Here is a 23,425-nt window from a genome sequence, read left to right as displayed (position 1 = left end):
CATGTGCAAAACGTATGCATGAAGCAAATACGTAGCCAATAATTAAAAAGCAACACAAGCACGTTGTGTGAGTTGCTTTCCCTCCCAAAATAATAATAAAAAAAAAACAATGACAATATATTACCGTAAAGTAAAATTGCAACGCGAGTGTGTAGTTTTCAGGTGTGAACCAACAGAAAGACAGAAGCAGAACTTTACATTCAGCCCCACTGCTGCCACTCATCTGACCACCGTGCGTCATTGTCACACTGGGAAGCCGTGGAAAGTGCTGACTCAAATTTTTTTAAAAGGGGGTTTTCACCGAAAAACATCTTCAAAGTACAGTGGTCATATTTGAGCTGTGGAGCATCACCACCAGTAGAGCAGCGCATCACCAGCGGGGCTCCGTCCTCTGATGCCCCGGCTCCGTCCGCACTGCTGCGCGGGGCAGGAAGGTGAGGAAGAGGAGGAGGAGGAGGAGGGAGGAAGAGGGGGTAGGTAGGTGGGAGAGGAGAAGAGGAGGAGGAGGAGGAGGAGGGGGGCTCGCCCGGGCTGCCCTATATGGCTGTGGATGAGCTGTATGCTAATATCGGCTTGAGAGGCACAGCATCGCGTTTCTGCCTGCAGTCAGTGGTGGCTTCCAGAGTCTGAGCAGGCTCCTGCACAGCCATGGCTGAGGGCGGAGAAGGGGAAGACGAGATCCAGTTCTTGAGAACTGTAAGTAAAAGATCATTTCAAGGGTGCGTGCGCCGCTCAGCCGTTTCATAGCGTGCGCCTCAGTTTCCTTTAGCCAATTAACGCCCAGCGGCGGCGGACTGCACGTCAATTAAGTAAAGCCCCGGTATGAAGCGGAAGTTTTGGAGAGAAAATGCATCGTCGGGGGTTTATTTCGAGTTTGCTTGTGCATGAATGATGAATTAGTTGTTGTTGTTGTTGGGTTTTTTTTTGGGGGGGGGGGGGGGGGGGCTGCCGCAGGTTGCACGCTGCGCCTCGCGCACCTGTCGACAGGACTCTCGGTGTGGGTGATTTCACTAAGACAACCTGTCTGCCAGTTGCAAGGGCATACATGATTTCACACTGTCTTGCCATTTCATAACGCACGCCCCTTTCTCATTTTCCATCCTTCGTCGCTTTCTGATCGGTCTTGGTTGTGTGTTTTTTTTCTCCTCGGAAACGCCTTGTGCATGAAGCAAATTCTCACGGTTTTGTTGTGTTTTTACTTTTTAACGCCAGTATTCTCCACCCTTTCGGGGAGAAGAGTTTTGATAAGTTGTGCTCACACACCCTAGCCACCCTCTGCTTATTACTATTTTAGTTGTTTGACGCAGACTGCTTACGTTGCTGCTGCTCGACGTGGATATGCAGAGCAGTTATCCTCGTAAATGATATGACAGCTTGTATGCTGGGGTGGTGTGAATATCTGTACCAGGCACTTATTCTTCTCTTGCCTTATGAAGCTTTGTGAGCTAGGTGTTGCATGAAGAGCAACACGAATTATGACACATGCAACATGCTCAGCCGGGTTGTTTACTTGGTTTCATGCACTGCATTTATTGTATTGTCATTCCCTTTTTCGTATACTCTTTAATTTGATTTTGTCAAATATCCTGTATTGTTATAACGTGTAGTGTTAGTGACACTTCCCAACCTTGAACCTTGTCCATATGACCCACAATGTCTGGGCCCCCACTTTCAATCACCATGGATTTATAAAAACACAACTTTTTCTTTGTCGTAGAAGTTTCTTTTCAAGTTATTTGCTGGTTGAATTCTGTGTTTTCTGCTATTTAAATTCTACATTTATTGCGGTTTTGCATCTTTAAGCCAATTTTCTGTGGATTCGCAGTGTTTTGCCGATGGAACCATTGGCTTTTTTTCATTTTTGTAAGGCATGAAAAGCCTACTGTTGTAGCGCACTCTTGGAACTTGTTTGAGTTGTGTAATCCATGTCAGCAGGTTGCATTGTTGCAGTGGGATCATGCATGTGATGCACAAGTGTTTAGCGTGCACAGATAGATTGTGGACAGACATAAGAGGAGGCCAATGGCCTAAAACTAAAGGAGAAATGCACAACAGATAGTCCAGTGATTTAGCATAGCATTTCCATAAAGTGCGGGGGCTGTTGAGCAGTAACGACAGAGGCCAAGATTTACAGCACCTTTTTAGTTCCTGGATCCTCATTTCCCATAATGCAACATGATATCTCCTCTTATTAGACCGCCTTGCCTGGTACACGTTAACAGAAGAAGACCACAGTTTTCAGACTGTAATACTTCACAACAAGTAGAACCAGTCTACACTAATATAATGTGATCGTAAACGGGCTAAACCATGCTGTTATGGTCTTTTTTTAAACGCTGTATTTAACTCACGTTCTCCTTTCTATGGTTATTCATTGATGTCCATTTGGCTGAACGCCTAACAACAGTGTACTCCGCTCTCTCTCATGGCTTTGAGATGTTGATTCAAACAGTATTTAATGTGTGTATATATAATCCCTGTGAAGGCTTGGTTGGTTGTTAGTGGCAGGCGGGACCCTTAACAGCTCCTACTATTTGTGATGCCAGTGCTATGCTGACCCATGCCTCTCAGCTTCTACTGTCAATGGCATCCTGGTAATTTGATGACAACAGCAGTTTGAGAGGAGGGGGGTTCCCTTGAGCTCCTCAGATCCTTGTTATCAAACCTCAGTGTTGAGAGAAACGTTTCCTCACATGAAGCCCTAAAATAGGAGCCATAATTGAAAGACAGTTGTACTCGGGCTTATACCATAATGTTCAACAGATTGTAATAATCTGTTGAACATTATGGTATAAACCTGAGTACAACTGGCTTGTCTTTTGTTTCATGGATTACACACTCGTTTTTGGAAGGATAACACTTGCAGGACAACATGTGGGAGGATTTGTTGTTGTTGATGGGTTTTCTACTTTTTCCAAGTCAGATGTTGATAAGGAATAACATGGATAAGTTTCCTGTCATTGTGAACGTCTGTCAGGTGTTGACAGAGTTCCTGACATTGTGATTCCTGTTCAGCGCGGTCACAGTCTCACCTTGCTGTTGATGTGTAACGTTGGGAAAGCTGGCAGCGATGAGCGGAGCTCTGTCAAAGGAAACTGAGGAAAATGTTACACCTCTACTGATGATGACGACTGCAGTCCTCTCTGTAACTTTATAGACCCACACTCAAGCTGATAATGAAGATACACAAGTTTAAATTAGTGGCAGAACAACTCGGTGGATTGAAATGCTTTGCTCACTGATTAGCAATTATTACTTTTTTCGGGAAGTTCTTTAACTCGGCAGAGATATAATGTTGAAGGGGAAAAACTTCAGTACACACATGAAAACACAACTATTTTCTTTGGTGCTTATCTTCAGAAAATGATCTTGTTCAGCTTTGGCTTGTGCTTCAAACAACGCATTTTGGCATTAATTTATGCGGGAATCAGAAAATGTGCAGGTCATTTTCTCAGTGTTAGAAGCACACTTAATTTCAATATTGGATAATATTGTGTGTTGCTGTGTGAAATGAGGATTCAACACAAAGAAGTCATATCAACTTGCTTCTTCAGTGAAATGACACGAGACCAGAGTGTCATCATCGGCTGACTACTGTAACCAGGTGATTGTCATGCTATATCGGAAAGATTTACCCATCACAGCTTAGCAACAGTAGGCATGCAAAGCTTTGGTTTCTCCACATGCTGAAGAGTTTTGTATGAGGTATTAGATATTATTAGATATTCAGCAAATAAGAAGTCAAGAGGTTGATCAATAACACAACATCAAACGCATAAAGATTGTCCACATGTTAGAATCAGGGAAACCACCTGGAATTAATGGTGTTGACACCGAGATCTATAAAACATGTTTTTATGAAGATCAATCAGGATTTCTGCAGACTCGTCACATGTTGTTCGATAGTTGTTGTTAAAATATGAGTTAAGGGGAGGGGGGGTACATTTTTACTGCTGATTTGAATAAAAGGCTATTTGTTACGATTTCCTGTTTAACAGTTTAGTTAGAAATGAGAAGTTTGTTGACTTCTGTCTGAAATCAAAGACCCATTGTTTATAAAAAAAAATGACTGAGACCTAATTGTGTTAATTTCCCTACTGTTATTGTAAACAACACATGTATGTGAATAGAAAGCTTGGCAGGTGGCGCCGCGGTCACTTCGTGGGGTTAAACTAAAGGCCAGTCGAGACGTTTTCCTTCTTTTTCTGCACTCATTAGAGATATTAGGTTTCATTTAAACACCATTGTCCAGGTGAACTGTCCCTGTTACACCTTTTTAAAACCAGGTGATCAGGGCTCACAGTCCGCCAGTAGCTCCTCTGGGCTTATTTGGAGTTCATGTTGTTCTGGAAGGCTTCGGCATACCAGGGCGGAGACTCTGGGGGTTTAAATTTAGCCTGATGATGCTTCCACAGCACATAAGCTCTGCTATACCCTGGCACAAAACCACACCAGGGGAAGAGCGGGAGCTGGGGCAGCGCAAGACCAGGAACTCTTTAACACCATATTTATAGGGATAAAGTAGTATTTAGAACTCATTCGCTTGAAACCACACAGTACTATACAGCATTTTCTTAAGTGTACTATATCAAAATGATGGACAGTGTCACTGAGCTTTCCAGTGGAGCACAGCAAGAGTTGCACTAAATCTAGAAGTGTGAAACAACTTGTTGGATGATTTATCTTTGATCATTTATTATGATTATATATATATTTATTATTATTTAAGGCTTAACAGATGGTATACTGTAGGCTTCTTGTCCTTCTAGTGCCTGGAATATGGAAAAATAAAAAGCACCATGGACTTGCCATTTCTTTGTGCAAAGGAAATCTGCGCCATTATGATGTCATCCAGTCATCATTCCAGCGTGCAATGTTTACTGTATTAGAATATCCGACGCCCTTGCAAAGTATGCCTCTTCAATGAGAGTTGGAAAGAGAGAAGCAGCATTATCCTGCGGCCTCGAGTGAACCTCCCTCCAATGGACTTAAATTGAATCGGAAGGATTTCCTCTGTATTGATTGAGCAGGCTGTGATGGCAAAGCAACAGTGTGTTCTTTGGCAGCTTCTACTCTCTCCAGTTGTGAGAGCTGCAGGGCAGCGACTCTGCTGCTACCCCATCACTCACTCAACCTTGACGTAAAGGAGCAGGACCTTACGGCACTCCTGTAAAATGTAGGTTATACGTCCCTACTTATTTCATCAACTTTGACCCGTGCGGCTAATTTGTTCTATTTTCCGATTCATTTTAGCAACAGTGGCAGAGAAATACAAAATTAACGAATGTTCTCACTGTAAAACATGGTCCTCTCGGCAGCAGCAGCAACCAAACTTCCTGTTGACCTCCCCGCCCGACTCTCACCCCGCAAGCCGGGGTAGCTAGCGCAGCGCGAGCCGCGGCAGCTAGCTCTCTTAGGTGGTTGTCACTGCTAGCCTTGCGTGCGATGAGAGCCAGACCTGGGGAGGTGGAGGTGTTGGTTGTGGGAGAGGCAGGGGCTCCCTCGCCGTCAGACCTGTTTTCCTGCTCGTGCTGCTGCTGCTAGCTCACCGACAACCATCAAAGGCAGTGGGCCAGTCCTGCCTCAACACCCGACTTGAACAGCGGGGACGCGGGCAGTAGCAGCAATGGTAGCAGCAGCAACAGCGGCTTATAAACCGCCGCAGCTTGTTTATGATTAAATACAACTTTTTCTTTAAATTTAGTAGATGTGGCTTAAAAAAGTGGTCGTCCCAAACAAATGGAAACCAATATAACAAAACTAGAGGCCTGGCTTTTTGCTATAACAAAACGAATCCAGAGGGTGCTCGCAATCTGACGCTTTGCGTTTGGTATGAACTCAGCATAAGGCCTTAAACCCTGAACCTTCAGGGACTTAAAGGATGTCGCCTGTTAAATGGCTGAGTTGCTGTTAAGTTGAATAACAGCCTAATTGATATTAAATGGCGTCGTTTTAAATACTTAATGCGGGACGAGCTCAACTTTTGACGCTTCAGAAGGAATTATTCTGTGTTAAACCTTCGACTGGAATTGTAAAGCTTATGAAATACCCATAATGTAAAATAGTGAAGGCTCTCTGTCATTTCAGCGAGGTGTTCATTTCTAAAATCATCTATCGACATGTAAAAAAATAAAGATCTGTAAAACAATCTATTTACCTCCAATGTTCAGGATACAAAGGTGAATTATTTTGGCCTTGAAAGGAATTTGACTTATTTAAATTTATGAACCTGATACAATCAAAATCCATTCCTTGTTTACATTATTGTCTCTAAATGTTGCACTTACTATGCATCAGAATATTTGGAAATACCAATTAATGAACTTGATTTTAACTTGATATGGCAGTTTCAGCAGGAATGATGCAGTGCAGTGTGCTGTTGTGTTGTTGCACAGAGTCGGCACTAGAATCCCATTAGCAGCGGCAGAGTGAATGAGTCTCGACTCAAATAATTACCTTCATTAATCAACAGCGGACTGAAAGAGCTGCAGACGTGAGCATCGAGCCGTTTTGAGTGTCCCTTAGGTCACTCGGTTCATTTTCATTTAACACCTACATGGTTGAATTTATCATCAGCACCGTGGCTAAAATGGTTTAAGTTCTTAAGAGCAGTTAGCGATGTTTGTAGGCTTTATTAATCCAATTAAGGAATGTGTATTTTCTCAATCAGCCTCTTGGTGTGTGTTATTCAATTTTATTTTGTACAGCCCAAAATCACAAATTACAAATTTGCATTAGCAGGCTTTAATATCTGAAGACAAATGACACCCTTTGACCTCACGTCCACACAGGAAACACATTTAATGCATGTGACACGGATGTCATGAAGGGACCGAGAGGAACGGACTCTTTCGCGCACCAATCAGAACGCCGCAACAATTGACTCGCAATTTGACGACAGTTGGACAGGATATACTTTAAAATAGAAACACAGATATTTGCCCATTTAGACATGAATATTTAACGCAATAGAGAAGTACTTAAACCTACAATAGCTCTTTTTAGCCACTTGAAGGCAATGTAAACAAGCTGTGAACACAACACGGATGTAGCATTAAGTCCATCCGGCAAACATGTTAGCAAACAGATTCTTAATATTCAGCAGTTACAGAGACAATATATTTTAATTGGAGCTGTGGTTGTGTTCACCTAATGATAAGTGTAATATCATTAGTATTGTCACTTTTTTTTGGTCTCCACCAACTCCGAAGGGACATGTCTCTTCCACAGCTAAATGCTCCACTGTGCTAGTTGCAAACACAGTCTGCTCTTTTGTACAGAGGAAGTAGTGTACAGTGTTTAACATGTTTTAATTTGTGTTCTTCTTTGCTGAAAACTGCTGCAGCCAAAGAACATGTTGTGAGAGTGAACCGAAACAGTAAAGTTATGGGCCAGATAAAGATATTGGCTTTCGGTACAGTCAATGAAGAGCTCTGTTGGTGCAGTTGGGTGCTAAGAGCCTTGCTCAAGGGCACCTTATAGTAATAAGGTGTGGATCAATTACTCAATCAGAAAACTTTTTTTTCTTGCAACAATGGATAAGAAATTATCCATTGTTTAAATTACTGATTCCATTTAAATTGTTTTCAGACAAGATTGGATTTAAGGACGTCTCGTAGGAAAACATGATTCTGATTCTGTCATTTTACTAATAATTTGCTCATCTTTACTTTCTCAGTAAGCCCACCAACCAGTGTCAGAAACACCATTTTCTATTTGCTGTGTTCATCTGACCATGACAGCAGCAGAGATGACATCTTTTAGCTGGATGGATCTGAAAACCGTTTCCATCCCTTGTGGGGAGGGAGATTTACCTTGTCGAGGACTACCGCCGATGTATTTTGCGAAACACTTAAACGCTTATTGAATTTAGCTTGTGTCCTGTCTTGTTATTGACCCACAGCTATTCGGTCTGTCTGTTGAATGAAGGGCTGAACTCTGCAAAATCTATTCCAAAGAAAAATTGCTCGCCTTGTCTCCCCTGTTGCTGTCTCCTGAGGCTTTTGTGGCCTGAGTGCTTTAATTATTTAAAGTTTGCATCACATCTGACAATTACAGGATGGAGGGTGAAAACAACTGCCATGAGCTGAAAGCGGAGGGGAAGACATGATGGCTTAATTAGTTAATTAGTTAATTTTTCACTTTACCTGATCTGTGCTCTTCTCTTTTCTGTCTTTCACAGCAACACACAGTCCTTTGTAACTCTTTACGCTCACACATCCTGCTTCTGTCTTAGATCGGATGATGGACTTTCGAAAGGCTCTAGCTTCATCCCTTTCTCATTTCTCAGCGCTACTGCTGAGGTGGACGCCTCAGCCTTACACGCATGGGAGAGGGAAAGCTCTATTATTTGAAGCTGATCTAAAACAATATGCATACAAACTATGCCAAGAAAATCCAATTTCTTATAGGAACACCATATAAATCTTGGATTCTATGATCCATGGCGGTGTACTGCGGGGAAAAACAAGCTTGACTGCAGAATTATTTATTTTTTAAATATAGAGCAGAAATGTGCATCGCATTATTCATTTAGACACATGACGTTGCATCAGACATGCACACCGTCCCACATTTTGCATGTGCATATGTCATGCACATGGTGTGTGTTTGCCATGGTATAATGTTAAATCCTATGGAGCAAAATGTATCTCGAAATGTATTTACTCATCTGATTCTAATCTCCATGATTATATGATTGCTCAAGAGATAATACACATCATTTTGCTTTATTCACATATTTTACTAATACAGTATTTGTGATTCAGGTGTATACACACGTTATCATACATCTACAAGCCATCGACATGATTACACATGATTGTTAAATGTTGGATATGACGCGGGACATAGATTTGGATGTTTAACTGTCAGATATTGAAAAATAAATGAGTAAACCTTCAAGAATAACGAGGGCTGTGTTTGCTAAGTAGGTGAAAAGTTACTCTACATCAGAATCAGAATTATTTATTGGCCAAGTATGTTGCACATACAAGGAATTTGACTCTGTGAAAGGTGCGTAACAATAAGCATAGTATTAATACAAATATCATAGAAACAATCAACATAGTGCAATATATTATAAAATAAAAGAGGCAAGTGTATATCAATAAGGAAGGAAAAGATGTGCAAGGGATATGAGAGTCAGTGGGGGTCCTGGTCTTGTTGATGAACCCCACTGCAGCTGGATAGAAACTGTGTTGTGGCGTGACAGTTGGCTCAGTCTGTACACGAAAGAAGAGGAGCAGACACATTTCCTTCTATGTGGACTCTCGTTGGCTATTGTAGGCTGTGGTCAGGATCTGCTAGCTCCTATTGGGTCAAGTGAGGTCAATCAAAAGGTCAGAGTGCAGCGTCCATTTTGATACCAAGTAATCGGCAATTTTGATATTGTTTATTTGTTTGTTGGTGGTCTGACTTACGTGTTGCTTGTACCTCCTGTTGTGATCGTATCTTGAGATGGTTTGCATCAATCAAATCTTACCTTTCCAAAGATATGTAGCACCCGTACCTACCTACACAAGTTGACCAGTGGGCTGGCCATCGGACTGTCAACAGGTTTTAATGACCAGGATAATAACAGTGTTGGACAATTTAGAGCTTTCCAATCCACCAAATCTTGACCACGAAAAGGCGTCATGTTTGCTTATATTTATTAATGCTTTCTACTTTCCTTTCAGATAAACGGTCATTACTTATTGTGCCCAGATAAAAGCTTAATTTTAAACCTAAAAGGTCACCTGTCTCTATGGCCTTTTTTTTATTTTTACATTTACTGAAACCTGCTATTTCTTGAAAGACTAACTGGAACTATTTGTTATTTACAAAAACTTGCATTTGTACTTTTTTCAGAAAGCTAATATGAATGTATGTCCATGTCTAATGGCGGTCACTCGAAGATAAGGAGCGCTATCAACAAAGCTGATCTTGATGTTGGTGCTTCTGAATATATAAATGAATATTGCACATGATCACACGGTTTGGTCGGCCTGCATGGTACAAATCCTTGTAGTATCAGCAGGATTCATTTTTTCTTATATGTTATGACATTATTGGATCATATTTTTATCACGCTTATCTTAATAATCAAATCAGTTAAACATAATAAAAAGGCCTTTAAATAGAAAGCCATTGCCCACCTGTTCCCGTTGAAAGCGAGAGAAGTAGTTGCAGGTGTAACCAGTTCAGCGGACACATGTATTTGTATAATAACAGATCAATAGACGGAGCAGTGACAGACATGGGCCAGAGCTGTTCCATGAACCAGAAGTACTGTGGATCTTTGCCTTTAGAAGATGTGGCGGCAGCACTACAAAGACAAATTGCCCAGAAAACAATTTCTCAGCCCTCTTCTGTCTCTCTGTTCTGTGTTTCTGTTTAGGCTTCAAGTCCTATTTTTCAGCATCACTGCATTTTGTCAGGTTCTCTGCTGCCTTTAATCATTTTTTTTACAGTCTCACTAATTCTTCCGTTTTCCGCGGCTCTACAAGGTTTTGAAAATGTAACTACGAGTACAACTTTAAAGTTTAAACATTGTAAAGACTCCGGTGCTCGTGGTTCACAGTGACTCTTTAGATCTGTGTGCTGTGACACTTTCACAGCCCGCGAGCCAAAAATAGCAAGTTTATTTCACAATTTTGGGATACCCAGTGGATTCATGCTTTTTACATCGGAAAACAGACATTTTAATCTCACTTTAAGACCATCCTACCTGAGTTGAACCAACATCAGCCTTCATCTGGCTTATCGGGTTGTAGTTCTCACACATCTACACTATATCTTCTTTGCTTTCCATGTTGTGAGCTAAGCTTCACTAAAAAAACGCAGCTCAACCTGCACTTAGCACCCTGCTTGACATTTATGAGAAACACGACCCCTGAGAAGTCAGAGCAACTCAGACCGACTATACGCCGAGACAGTGTGAACAAGGAGACAAAATGTGCCGTGCATTGGAATTTTAGTTTAAAACTTTAGTTTCGAACTCCACTGTCTGGCTTTTTTTTCTCCTTTCAAAGTTTCCCTGTTGATCTCCACTGAGCATGTGCAAAAGCATGTGTGTCAAAATAGCAGCCCTGAGGGATTGAGCAGATTCACCTTTTCTCAAGTTCACATTGGTGGCAGCAGTGGCTGAGTTGTGGGAGTTCATTTGGCACGCCGGAGCATCTGTAGCTCTCGGGTTTCGGCTGGAGCATCGGGCCGCAAACACACACACACACACACACACACACACACACATACACACATACACCTGTCGCTGTCTGTTAAGTGACACTCGCCGCTTCGTGAACGAAGTCAGAGAAGAACATAAAGCAAAAAAAGAGTGGTCTGTTGAAGACCCGACCGACGGTGCCGGTGGCCATTCAATGGACGCTCCAACAAGAGCGACACTCTTTTGTTTGATAAGGTGGAGAGGTGTCGAACCTGCGAAATCCACCGAGGTAGTGAGGACGGGTGGGGTCGGGTTGGGGGAGAGCAGGGTCAAGTTCCCGCTCTACACTTGGAAGCAGCCACCGAACCTCCTCCTGCTGCAGGCCAGGACCCTATACATAGTACTGATGCGGCTCTTTAGCTGTCTAGCAGATGGTCACACTGCTGCTGTGAGGATCACTTTGCCTCAGATTCACCAGATTCTCTGGCTTGGGATCAAGTCAGGGGTGCAGAGAGCGACAGAAAGTGTCTTAAGATACTGTCTTGACGGTGGGAACACATGGCTTTTTTATTAGTTGTTGAGATCTGATGATAGCGATTGGATTTTTATAAGAGAATGCCACTATGTGTCCATTCCTGGCATTAAACCCTCCCATACTGTGTGTCTTTTGAGCTTGTATTTATTTAGAGCGATGCTGGCATTATCATCCACACTTCTCTTCCTTCCATTGCTTCGGTGCTCAGATGACTTGATGGCACTCAGTCTGTGTTGTGCTTGTATCCCAGTGCAACTCTGACCACTTCTGCTTCTGGAGCTGCACCATCAAAATGAGCGAAAATCAATTTCTATGCATCTGAGCCTTTCGGCGGGGTTGTCAAATCTGATCAAACTCAGGTACACAAAAATATGTGTCACTGCCCGCCTTTCACAGCACATCATATCACTTTTCATTGATCTAATTGCTCCTTCAGATGATTTTCCAGTAATAGATAAAACAAATAAAACAACCCGTTAGCAGTTTTGTAAGCCTTAAAAAAGGCACGCTCCATACACACATATAGCCTGCCACTAATGGTGCCAGGCACCCTGCTGCTTTTATAAGGCCACAACCACCACAAACAGCTGAAAAGAAAGAGGTGTATTTACTTAATTTTAAAGAGGTGACAAGTATTCGGTCATCCCGTGGCCGTATTGAGTTTCGCTATCTGTACCCGGAAACAAGGAGCTGCGTTTGATCCACCACACAACTAGCGGGAAAGCTGCAGCAGGAACCTGGAGCCAACATTGCTGCTTTCTGCCATCAGTAATCTCCTCCCTGAAGCCCAAAGTTAGATCTCAGGGTATTTCAAACGCTGCTGGTGCGGTTCGCTGTGCCAGCTCAGCTCATCTCTGAGGCAGACATGACTGTACAGTGTGTTGTTGTTTCTGTGATTGTGTTTTTTTTAAATTATATTATGAAAAACTCACGTTTTCAGTGCAAGTGCACATACTTTTCGATATTTGGAGTGTCTACCAACGAACTAAGAAATAAGACAACAACCCAGTCGTATGGGTGCTGCTGATGTGATTCAACAATCCATTCAGATTTGGCTCTCCCTCCTGCGTCACATGCAGGCTCATTAAACTACACCGCCCGCCATCTCTGTATCTCCACACACGGCTTGAGAACTACACCGTGCGCGATATCTTTTTTGGGCTTTTTCTGGAGGGGGTCTAAAAGAGACAGGCACCAAAAAAAAGAGTGTTTCAGATATGAGGAACAACTATTTTTTAACATTAAAGCCTGTAAACATGTTCTTGTAGAAACCGGTAGTATGAATCTGAAAATGAGCATGACAGCAACCCCTTTAAAAAATAGATTTGTTCTAGCATGTCAGGAATAATGTGTTGTCTCAACGTAAAGGGTTTTCCAGTGTGTTACTGTTGAGGAAAAAGAGTCAAAAACAGCCCTGTCACCACCTTTTTAGTTTCCGAACACCTCCCACATATAAACCAGAAAGACTGAAAATCTAATTAGTGGTGTTACGCCACCACATAATGTGAACACATCACACTAAATATGAAACAAAGAGATAGGCCTTTTTGAACTTTTACATCTGCTGAAAGTAAAATATGTCCTAATTCCCAGTACATTTTTCTTGATTTTAATAAATACTTTCGTCTCTTTGTTTAAATTGTATAACCATCTGTATAGGAACGTGGGCTTACAGGCTATATGTATAATACATATATATATAATACATACATATATATATATATATATATATATATATATATATATATATATATATATATATATATATATGTATATATATATATATACATATATATATATATATATATATATATATATATATATATACATATATATATATATATATATATATATATATATATATATATATATATATATATATATATATATATATATATATATATATATATATATATATATATATATGCAAGACTTTTTTTTTAGGCAGATTGATTGTTCGAGTAAAACTGAAGCCAAAAAACCTTCTGAAATATTTTCCTTCACACAAGAGCCTGACCATCCTGGGGGACTTTTACATTTTTTTTGTTTTGGGTCATTGTTTTTAAATATTGTCAGGGTCTGATATCTCGCCTTTTGAGTCTGTGGGTGCTGTTCAGCTTGCATCTCTTGTGAATTAATACTGCTGTGAAGGAGGCGGGAGTCAGAACCATGGCAACCATCAGCTCAGATTAGTGTGGGACGTGAGCTGGCAGGAGACATGCACTTACACTTACACACACACACACACACATATGCAGTGCACAAACAAATCAATATCGTGTGTGTGTTTGTGTTGCCAAATATAGTCAGACCCTCTGGACCCGGACAGATACAGATGTTCATCTATTGGTTGCACTGATTGAATCGAGGGTTTCCTCTCTCCCACAGAGATGCCGAAAACTGTGTAACAAGTTTAGAAATGATATTACTCAATGCTGCCTTGCGCTTGCTGCTATTGACTAATTATGTTTTTATTCTTTTCTTTTCTGCTGCTGTAATCTGTTCAAATTTGATAGCAAGAAATGTCCTTTTAATTGATTTCCCCAACAGTTTCATTAAATTAAAAACACCTTCTGCGTACATTTAGTTATCTCTGGGTGTCTCATTTGAATGACCAAAACATGAGAGAAAATAAAATGCAATGTTTTAGACTGTTATACAGCGATGCTATACCTATTCTCTTTCTATACAATCTGTTTTTTTGGTTGCTCTCCAAGTGAGGATGGCATGATATGCATCAACTCTGAGCCAATATAAATGATCTTTTTCTTGCTTCGTCTTGTTAATATTTTTGATCTGTCAAAGTCCAAAAATGTTTGTCTTAAACGCTCCTCTCCCTCTCTGGCAGGATGATGAGGTGGTGCTCCAGTGTGTGGCCACCATCGAGAAGGATCATCGCAAGTTTTGCCTGGCCGTTGAGGGACTTGGAAACCGGGTGTGTTACCTGGAACCCACATCTGAAGCCAAGGTGAGGATGGCACACAGCTGTTTTGTCTTTGTAGATATTATGAAGCAATGGGTCAGGGGCAAAGTTTGGGATGAAACAAAGAACCATAGCTGATCAAGAACATGAATATTATTGACCCTTAAGTGGAGGCAGTAGGCTACTCTGGACATGCTGGCTCCTGAAGATACTTAGACTGACGACTACGTCTGAAATCCAGATTGTTCTGTTTAATTCTCGTTTATTCCCGGTATATTTCTAAAATTCTTTAATGCATTTCAATTGACAATATGTAGGTCAATTGAGTCATGTTGCGTTTGTAGCATTTCACTTAAAGTGGCTAAAGCATAAGGTTTCAACCATTTATCCATTACTGTCAGCTAACAATAACTATGTGGACTGTTTATACATCGCTTTTAATTCAATAAAACAATACAGGAGGAATTCTTTTTCAAAATGAATTGTGATATGAATAAATGAGTGAAAGATGTAGTTATTTGTTTTGAGAGGACATGGACATGCCAAGAATAAATACATATCAATATAGCTCCAACTTTTTCTGTTGTAAAACTTTCTCCTCCAGATTAAGGAAATCCATCTAATTTGGATAAAATATTAAATTATGTCCAGTTTTTAGAAAACAAAAATTAAGAAAATTCATACCCGAGCCAATTCCAGGAGGTTGAGGAAACTGCTCTCAGTTAATTACATTTCAGGAGAGTCTCTGCTGGATATTACATTTTGTAAATTATCCGTCCTTTCATCAAGAAAACTGCTTTCCTCTATCGACCTGCTGAGTCTCCACAAACACAATAATTCACACTCGAATCCCATGAAACCTCAGAAGTTGCCGGGGATGAATTAAATATTGTGGAGTAGCTCCAGGAGTTTATAAAATACATTTTAATTAGGATTTGATTAAAAAATGTATCATATCTGTAACACCTGAACACTAGAGAGTAACTAACAGATGCACAAAGTAATGGGGCATCAACAAAAAGTCTGCAGTCCAGTTTTGTTCCATGGCAGCTTATCTTGAAATCTCTTAAATCAAAGAGACACTTTACCGAAACCCATCTCTTTAGCGCTACTGTCCTCTTATTGAGATGGGATATCCTGTCAAATGATAGAGATGAAGTAGAAGGCCCCATGGTGCAAAGTACAACCACTTTAATGAAAAAAACAATCTCAGATGAGTGCCTTGGTGGAGCAGTGAAAATGCACCCAAATGCAACCCGCCCCACCCCTGCACTGGTCCAGGTTCAGTTCCTGGCTCTGGCGCTTCTTGGCCAGAACCGCTACAGACACGTCTGACAGTGTTCATGGAGCAGCTGTGGCTCAAGCTCTTGTTTAAGTTCTTGTCCAGTGATTGCTCATGGCAACAACAGCATCAATATATAATATATAGAGGATTGTTTTGGAATTTCTTGTTGTTAAAAGAGTGTATAGTTTATTTTTCTGACTGTGAGATGAAAATGAGTTTTTTCCTGCCTGTGGTGTTGTAGCAACACAACTGAGCTGTCTGTACTTACAGTCTGTTACATCTCACTAATCTTCTTTCTGACAAGATGTACTGCATGGCGTTGTAGAATACGCTTCATGGTTTCTGAGCACTTTCAAATGGGGAGAGCGAGTGTGTTTGTCAGTCAGTAATGGAGCTCCCAATGGGATCAACAATGCAGCCTATATAGTAATACTGATGATGCTCTTACTGTTTTATTTTAGGCTTCACACTTACTTTGTGTCAGAGTGATAATCACATGATCACAACCAAAGAAAACTCTCCAATGCCAGGATGTTTATGAGCTGTGCATATCGGGTAAAGCCTGATTTAATTTAGCCACCGAGCAGTAAGAATTTGAATGTAATTTGGGGACATTTCTTTTCACCCAACTGGAACTGTTGTTGAGTGGACACCTGCGGAGGCAGCCGGTCACAAACACCTCTCACCTCTCACCTTCGGTACCGGTGACAATGCTCCTCCTTGGGTGTGAAACGTGGCCGAGTGTACAGGGTGTCGGCGAGGTTTGGCACGAGGTGAGGGGCTGTCATCTGCTGGCGGATCTCAGGTGTTGATACCTCATTTCCCCTAAATGAAGCCTGGCTGCTTGCTGCTGCTCGTCGACAGAAATGAAGCCTGAGCGAATCAATTCTAATTTAAAGAAGAGTTTAGAGGCAGTTTTAAATATATATGTTGCTCCACTTTAGTGCTACCATCACATATTGTAGACATGGGACATTAGTGGCATAATTTACTCATATATTATTATATTCAGGAGGTAAAATACCATCTTAAAATTAGGTGAAACCCTATAATATGAAGTTCATATGAACTAATTAAGTGCTTATTCTTGATATACATTTACTGTACAGACCGCACAGACATATTTGCATTTTTCATCATTGATTAATTTACTTTCTACGTTGTTCTTCCTGAAGTTGTAAATGTTAAAATAGATCATGATACTTTGGTTTTAAAAAGACAAAACATAATACCCTATAACAGCTGCACGTCAATCAAACTATTGTTTAGGCAATATTTTCAGTCATGGATTAAACCCCACTTTGTGCACGAGTGGGTATTTTTAGGACGAGATCTGTGGGATTAGAGAAATAACAAACAGTGCCCATGTTCATCATCATGTTTTTAGCGTAAGACCAGTTCATTGTTGGATTTGGTCTTTTCATGGGATCATTGACAATAACAAACATAAAATATCTGCGATTTCTTTTAATGTCACATAGTTCTATTGAACATCTAAAATACACTCTTTTTTTCTTAGTCATGAGGAAGTTAATGGGATTTACAAGATTGAAGATTACAAAATTAATAGTGTTTCCCTTTATTAGTGATAGCTTGCATATGATGCAAGACTGTAGACTGTTAAAGGATCACTTTACTTAATTTCATAGTTTATATTACTGAATTGTCTTCAACTGACTACAGACTTTCTAAAGATTACTGTGATGGTTGTGATGGTTTCTTCTATTCCCAGACATGCAACATGTTCAGTATGTCAGCTCAACCCTGTTAGAAGTGTGATAATTGGAATAATTCACATGAGGTGTAAGGTCTTCAGCAGGTTGAGAGTTATCAGTGTGTATGACATCACAGGCGTAGCTGCCTCATGTCATGTCGCATCCTCCGACAGGCAAATGTAAACACTCAACTCACCCTGTCAACGGCTTTTTCCCTGATATTTTCCTGGATTGTTTGTCACTGGAAGCATCTTATCTGGGTATAAATGTAATTAAATGATGAATATCTAAGTACACAACATGTGTGTGCAGATACATGCACACGCACGCACAGTGGTGTTGGAGGTTCCCATGCATGTTTGTGTTGAGTTACAGAACAGCGCCATCCTCGTTATCAGCCGGCGGCCCTCCCCTCTGCTCACATTTCTCACTTCGCTGCAGAGGTCAAGGGTCAGCCGGTTGTGTTACTAAGTCGGGGCATCCACCCGACAACTTTAAATCATAACTTGTCCTCTTCTGTGTCGAGGAGAGATGTATTCCATGTGATGTGAAGCCGGCTATTGTTTTTATAAACAGTATGCATGTACTAAATCATATGAGGATCATTTAAAAAAAAGAAAAAAAGGTTTGGTATGTGAGCTGCTATGAGAGTGTGGATTTTTTTTAGGCTGTCTGTTTGTAGATGTGTTTGTTAATGTTAATATGACATCCACAACTTCAGTATCCTCTCTGCATGTGCTGTTTGAATAAATTTACAGAATGTATTTCATCTTTGCAACATGGATTGAAAGTTTTCGAGGCAAACTCAAACACTGCGGTGAAAGTGGAAGACAGATCTGAAGCTTGTTGTATGAACCAAACAACACTGTTTGCTGAGGAACGAGCCTGAGGCCAACTAATTATTGGGCATTGCAGCCGTGGGCTGCACACCTTCTGACAGCCCTCCCTATAATCCCCAGCCCCTCGTTAGCAACACGCCATGATGGCAAAGAAGTTGCAAGTCATCAGAATTATATATGGGCACCATTATTCACTGAGCAGTTTAATCCTATCATTTGTCTCTTTTCTCATATCGGTGCCTGCAATTTATTTAGTAACTAATGGCTGCTGGGGCACTATTTAATAAATATGAGTAAGTAGGTACAGCGTGATGTTATGGATGTGTGCGCACAACATATTTTATATGAGTGCATTTCTCTGTTATTAAGTTAGTACAGTGTCATGTAGATACATTTAACATAATACATAAGATTTTGTATATGGAGCATTATTGTCACGAGAATGAAAGTGACAAGATGGATCCCAGCAAACATGAGCTACGGAGTCGAAAATATTAATATAGAACCCCAAATTGAATTTGGTGTCGTGTTGCCTGCATTCTCAGCTGGTTTTGATAAATTAGAATATACATTTCTATCAAATGTCATACCCAAAAGTGGTTCCAAACATGTTTAAATATATATTTATTGACAGGCATCTGTCTCACGGTACTGACACTGCATTTTTTTTTCAGGCCACAGCTTGCATGTCACTGTCCGTCAAACTGCTTGGGTATTATGTGTATCAACTTTTAAAATGTCAATAAGCATCATAAATTAGAACAATTGGATATATCTAGCTCTGAGTTCTTGAGTCTCACATGTTTTATAAAGGTTTATACAATATGCCACAGTTGTAATGTTATGTATGTCATCTGAAATATCTGAGATCTGTTAATCAGGGAAGTTGGGTGCAGCATTCTGTTTGAGGCGATACAGGAAACATAAAAGACCTGCGAGAACACACTGCTGGCACATAGTTTTTGTACTCAGGAGTGAAGCTTGATTTCATTGTCAATCCTTCATCGACTAATGTTTCTTTCTTTCCAACCATCTCTCCCTTCTTCCTTTCCTCCCGCAGTATGTTCCTCCAGACTTGTGTGTTTGTAACTTTGTGTTGGAGCAGTCCTTGTCGGTGCGGGCCCTGCAGGAGATGCTGGCTACGACTGGGCAGAACAGTGAAGGGGTGAGTACTTCCCACTGATACCCACATGCTCGCTGGCCACACACACACACACACACACACACACACACAAAGTTTCTTCTTTAAAAAAAACAGGGATAGTGTCATGGGTAACACTCAAGGTGGAAGCAGCCAGGCTAAACATTTTAATATTGTTTTTTTGTGTTTCTCATCCTCTCTCTCTCTCTCTCTCTCTCTCTCTCTCTCTCTCTCTCTCTCTCTCTCTCTCTCTCTCTCTCTCTCTCTCTCTCTCTCTGTCTCTCTCTCTCTCTGTCTCTCTGTCTCTCGCTCTTTCTCTCTACACAAACCAAATCAATCCGAAGTCTTGCACTTAAATGTCCTTGAGGTTGTTCAGAAAAAATCTCAAATTTCAGTTACAAGTCTTTTACAGTATTTCTGCGATATAATTTTTTATACAAATTATGATCTTCCCAACTGTTTTATAGTCAACATAATTTAGCCAACGGGTCATTTATTGAGTGGCAAATCACGAACGGTGCTGGAAATACAAATGCACAAAATCTGCTTAGAGGCAGCCTTCATGATTTTGTTGTTGTTTCAATATTGAAACATATATGTTGAAACCCCTTGGGGGTGAAAACTGCTTCATTTGGATGTATTGAACACCAATAATGTTTTCATGGACCAAACCATATAGTTCTCTTGTTTGTTACATACAAGAGAACTATATGGTTTGGTATATGAAAAAATGAAAATGTCACAGATATGCGCAAATGTGCCCCAATGCAAATTCCGGCGAGTCCTTGTCTGAATTTTCTCTGTATTCAACCCTCTGTAACTTTGTTCTGCTTCACTTTATCAAAGTCAACATTTGCAGAGAGAATGTTCACATATTGTGCCATGATTTGGGTTGGAGTTGGACCTTTCAGCTGTATCATTTCAAAGGAATAATCATCCTGAAAGTGCTTCTCTCACATGTGTAGCCTGTTATTATAACCAAAGTTATTCAAAAAGATACACCCTTTTTAGTTCAAGTATGCAATTTTCGAGGAAAGAGCCTAAACTAGGTTGGATTTTAAAAGGTTAAGTAAATGAATTGTCCTGACAGCAGGAAGTGCCACTTTCCCACTTGGCGAAAAGATTTGCCACACTTATGAACGTGACATCAACCTGCAAAAAAATATTTTTTTTAGAATCAATTATTTCTGAATTTAACACAAACAATATCTGCTTTTAGCAACAGGAGTTATACTACAAAGTTACTCTTGTTTAAAACTGCAAGTGTACAGTTTTGCGTAGAATATTGCTAAATACTTTGCAACATCAACAGTGTCCCCACGACATGATGGCTATTTGTTTTGAAGGTGAAGTCTTCTGCAGAATGCGTGATGAACTTGCTCTATGGGCAGCCAGGTTTTTATTCTTGTATTGTTTTCCTAAGATGGAAGTTAGAAAACAGTATCTCCACGCAGTAAGCCTCAAAGTGTTAAACATTTGACTACAAGTCTGAGGAAGTCACTGATTCACTGGATTACTGCAATAACTATAATGGCTGAGCACTTTCATGCATTACACAGAGCACTGTATATAAATGGACGAAAACCTTAAAACCTCCCTTTAAGCACTGCACCAAATGTTATTGCAAGGTCTAGGATGTAAGTCTAAACTGATAAATGTTGCTTAATTACTCGCCGACAGTGTGATTATTCCGCCCATGTTCCTGGACTAAGTTTTGATTAAATCCTAAAGGCAAAGCGGGCAGACCCAATACTCCAAACTACTTCAGCAGCAAGAGCTGCAATAGTTTCTAAATGGAAGGTGTCTCTTTGCATTCTCTGCAACAATTTCCTGTTGTGCAAAAATAGATCAGGCAATGATAATCGAAAGTTGGGGAGGTGAGAGGAGAGAGGGGAGTGGGGGGGGGTCATAGAAAGATTAAAATATTATGTGAGAGTGCAGTACATCCACAGCCTCTTTGCTCCCGAACCTCCGCTCTTTTGATTTTAAAGGGGAGGGGTCATTGACGGGAAATGAAGCAGGAGGCAATTCTGTAAACCCGTCAGATGTTCACTCACGCTGCTGTGCTCCAACAGTCATTTTATGGGTCATTATCTCATCACCCAGCCCTTCGAGATCCAGAGGGGGAGGTCAAGATGTGGGAAGGAATGACATCTCATATTTGGATGAACTGCTAATATATTTGGCGAAAAACAAAGAGAAAACAGTGCTTGGTTCTCAAATAGACACCAGCATTACTTCTGGTCATACAAGAAACTGCTTGTTATTTTTGTTGTTCATTTTCATCACTGTTCCTATTGGATACACATGGTCTGTGTTGAATTTGAAAGTTCCTCAATTGATAGGTCCAATTATGATCCTGACTTTGGACAGACCACTGATATGTAGGAACAGAGATGAACAAGCTATGGTTGCATAAATCATTCTGCAGTACAGCTGCAGCAAATGGAGAAACCAGCATTACGGTGCTATTTGCAAGATGAATTGAGTACAAAAACCCTCAATACTAATGCAAGATAGCGCGTGTGTGTTTTTGCTGGATGGCTCTGGCTACCACTGTACTTTCATGCACAGCATAGCCTTCTGGCACAGATACTTCTTTAAGTGTCTTTTTTTTAACATACGTTTGGTCCTCTCAACTGGTGAATTAGACCTGCGTTGTTATTGGCTTGGGTAGCAGATTTGTTTTGTGCTCAACATTTTTGTCTGGCCTTGTTTGGCAAGACACTGTGATGTTGGCTAGAATACAAACTCTCTGTTAGCAAGGCTAATACATCACCCTCCCCTTTCCTTTCCACTAGGAAGGGCCCATTTCTCTCTATTGTTGCTCTCAGATTTGTGTAATTGACTGCCATACAACCCAATAACACATTCTTTTCATTTGTATTTGTGTGTTAATAGAGTGCTGATCATGAAAAATGGGTAGGTCCATCAGTTCGTCCATCCATCATGTTGTCAGTGTGCATGATCGACTGCCAAACGAAAGGGTTGAATTTATAGCACTTTCACTTGAAGTGATGACCATTTCTTGATTGCCATAACACGCTGCGTTTATAGCGTGTGCAGCTTTTAGTTTAAACATCCATAGCATGACCTGTAATGAAGAGAGGTGTTGAGTACATTTAAATCTTTACAGCTCAGCACATATTGTACAAAGTAATATCAAAATACATTTGGACTGCCTCTGGATAGTAAATTAAGCTTTCACCTCATCGTCGCTCAACATGTTCTCTTTCCCTCAGCCGACCTGGAGACAATCAGTTAGCTTGTCAAAAATGTCTCTGGATTTATGGCAATCTTGAAATAGACATCCGTTAGTGCTGTCACCTTGTTCTCTGGAGTCAAATGTTTTGCCTTGCTTCTGAAGACTTTGTGGGCAAGCGTGCAGCCACTTTCAAGTGATAGTCTGCTTAGGTTATTTATTTCTGATTTTGATGCAATAAGATTATTATACAGCTTACAATGTTGTGCTTTTAAATGGATATAAATATACATATTTTCTGCTTACCAAAGGTAGTGATGAGCGCCCTTATTTTTCCAATTTCCTGAATCTAAATGAAGTGATCTGAAAACCCACACGTTGGCAGAAAACTTTTGTGCTTTGGGTGTGCTCCTCTGTTTTCTCTGGGTTTTCTCTAACATCAATCAAGTTTAAGGGTATTGACACGAGGAAATGTCCTGAAATCCGTTTTGATTTCAGAGTGGTTATTTATCTGTTTTTTCAACTCACACAACCAACTATTTTTAAAATACCATGTATGGTGTTTGTACATTTTTTTTCTCTCAACTTACAGATATTACATAATATTTGAATGGACTGGTAAGAATTACATGTAAA

At 40.5% G+C, this 23,425-nt stretch overlaps 1 protein-coding gene across 1 annotated transcript in view; it reads left to right on the top strand.

Annotated features, from left to right (window-relative positions):
- Positions 1-611: 611 nt before the first annotated feature.
- Positions 612-23,425, top strand: part of ryr3 (ryanodine receptor 3) — a 98,301-nt gene continuing 75,487 nt past the window's right edge. Inside the window, exons 1-3 of the mRNA XM_068577744.1 lie at positions 612-696; positions 14,533-14,652; positions 19,507-19,611. Coding sequence (XP_068433845.1) covers positions 649-696; positions 14,533-14,652; positions 19,507-19,611 — 273 coding nt within the window. The 5' untranslated portion in view covers positions 612-648. The remainder of the gene's footprint in view (positions 697-14,532; positions 14,653-19,506; positions 19,612-23,425) is intronic.

The sequence above is a fragment of the Clinocottus analis genome, unplaced genomic scaffold (assembly GCF_023055335.1).
Source record: "Clinocottus analis isolate CAN_PGR_092001 unplaced genomic scaffold, fCliAna1.0.p SCAF_15, whole genome shotgun sequence".
Taxonomy (NCBI): Eukaryota; Metazoa; Chordata; class Actinopteri; order Perciformes; family Cottidae; genus Clinocottus; species Clinocottus analis.
Note: the sequence above shows the minus strand (reverse complement) of the source record. Positions and strands in the feature narration are given on the sequence as shown.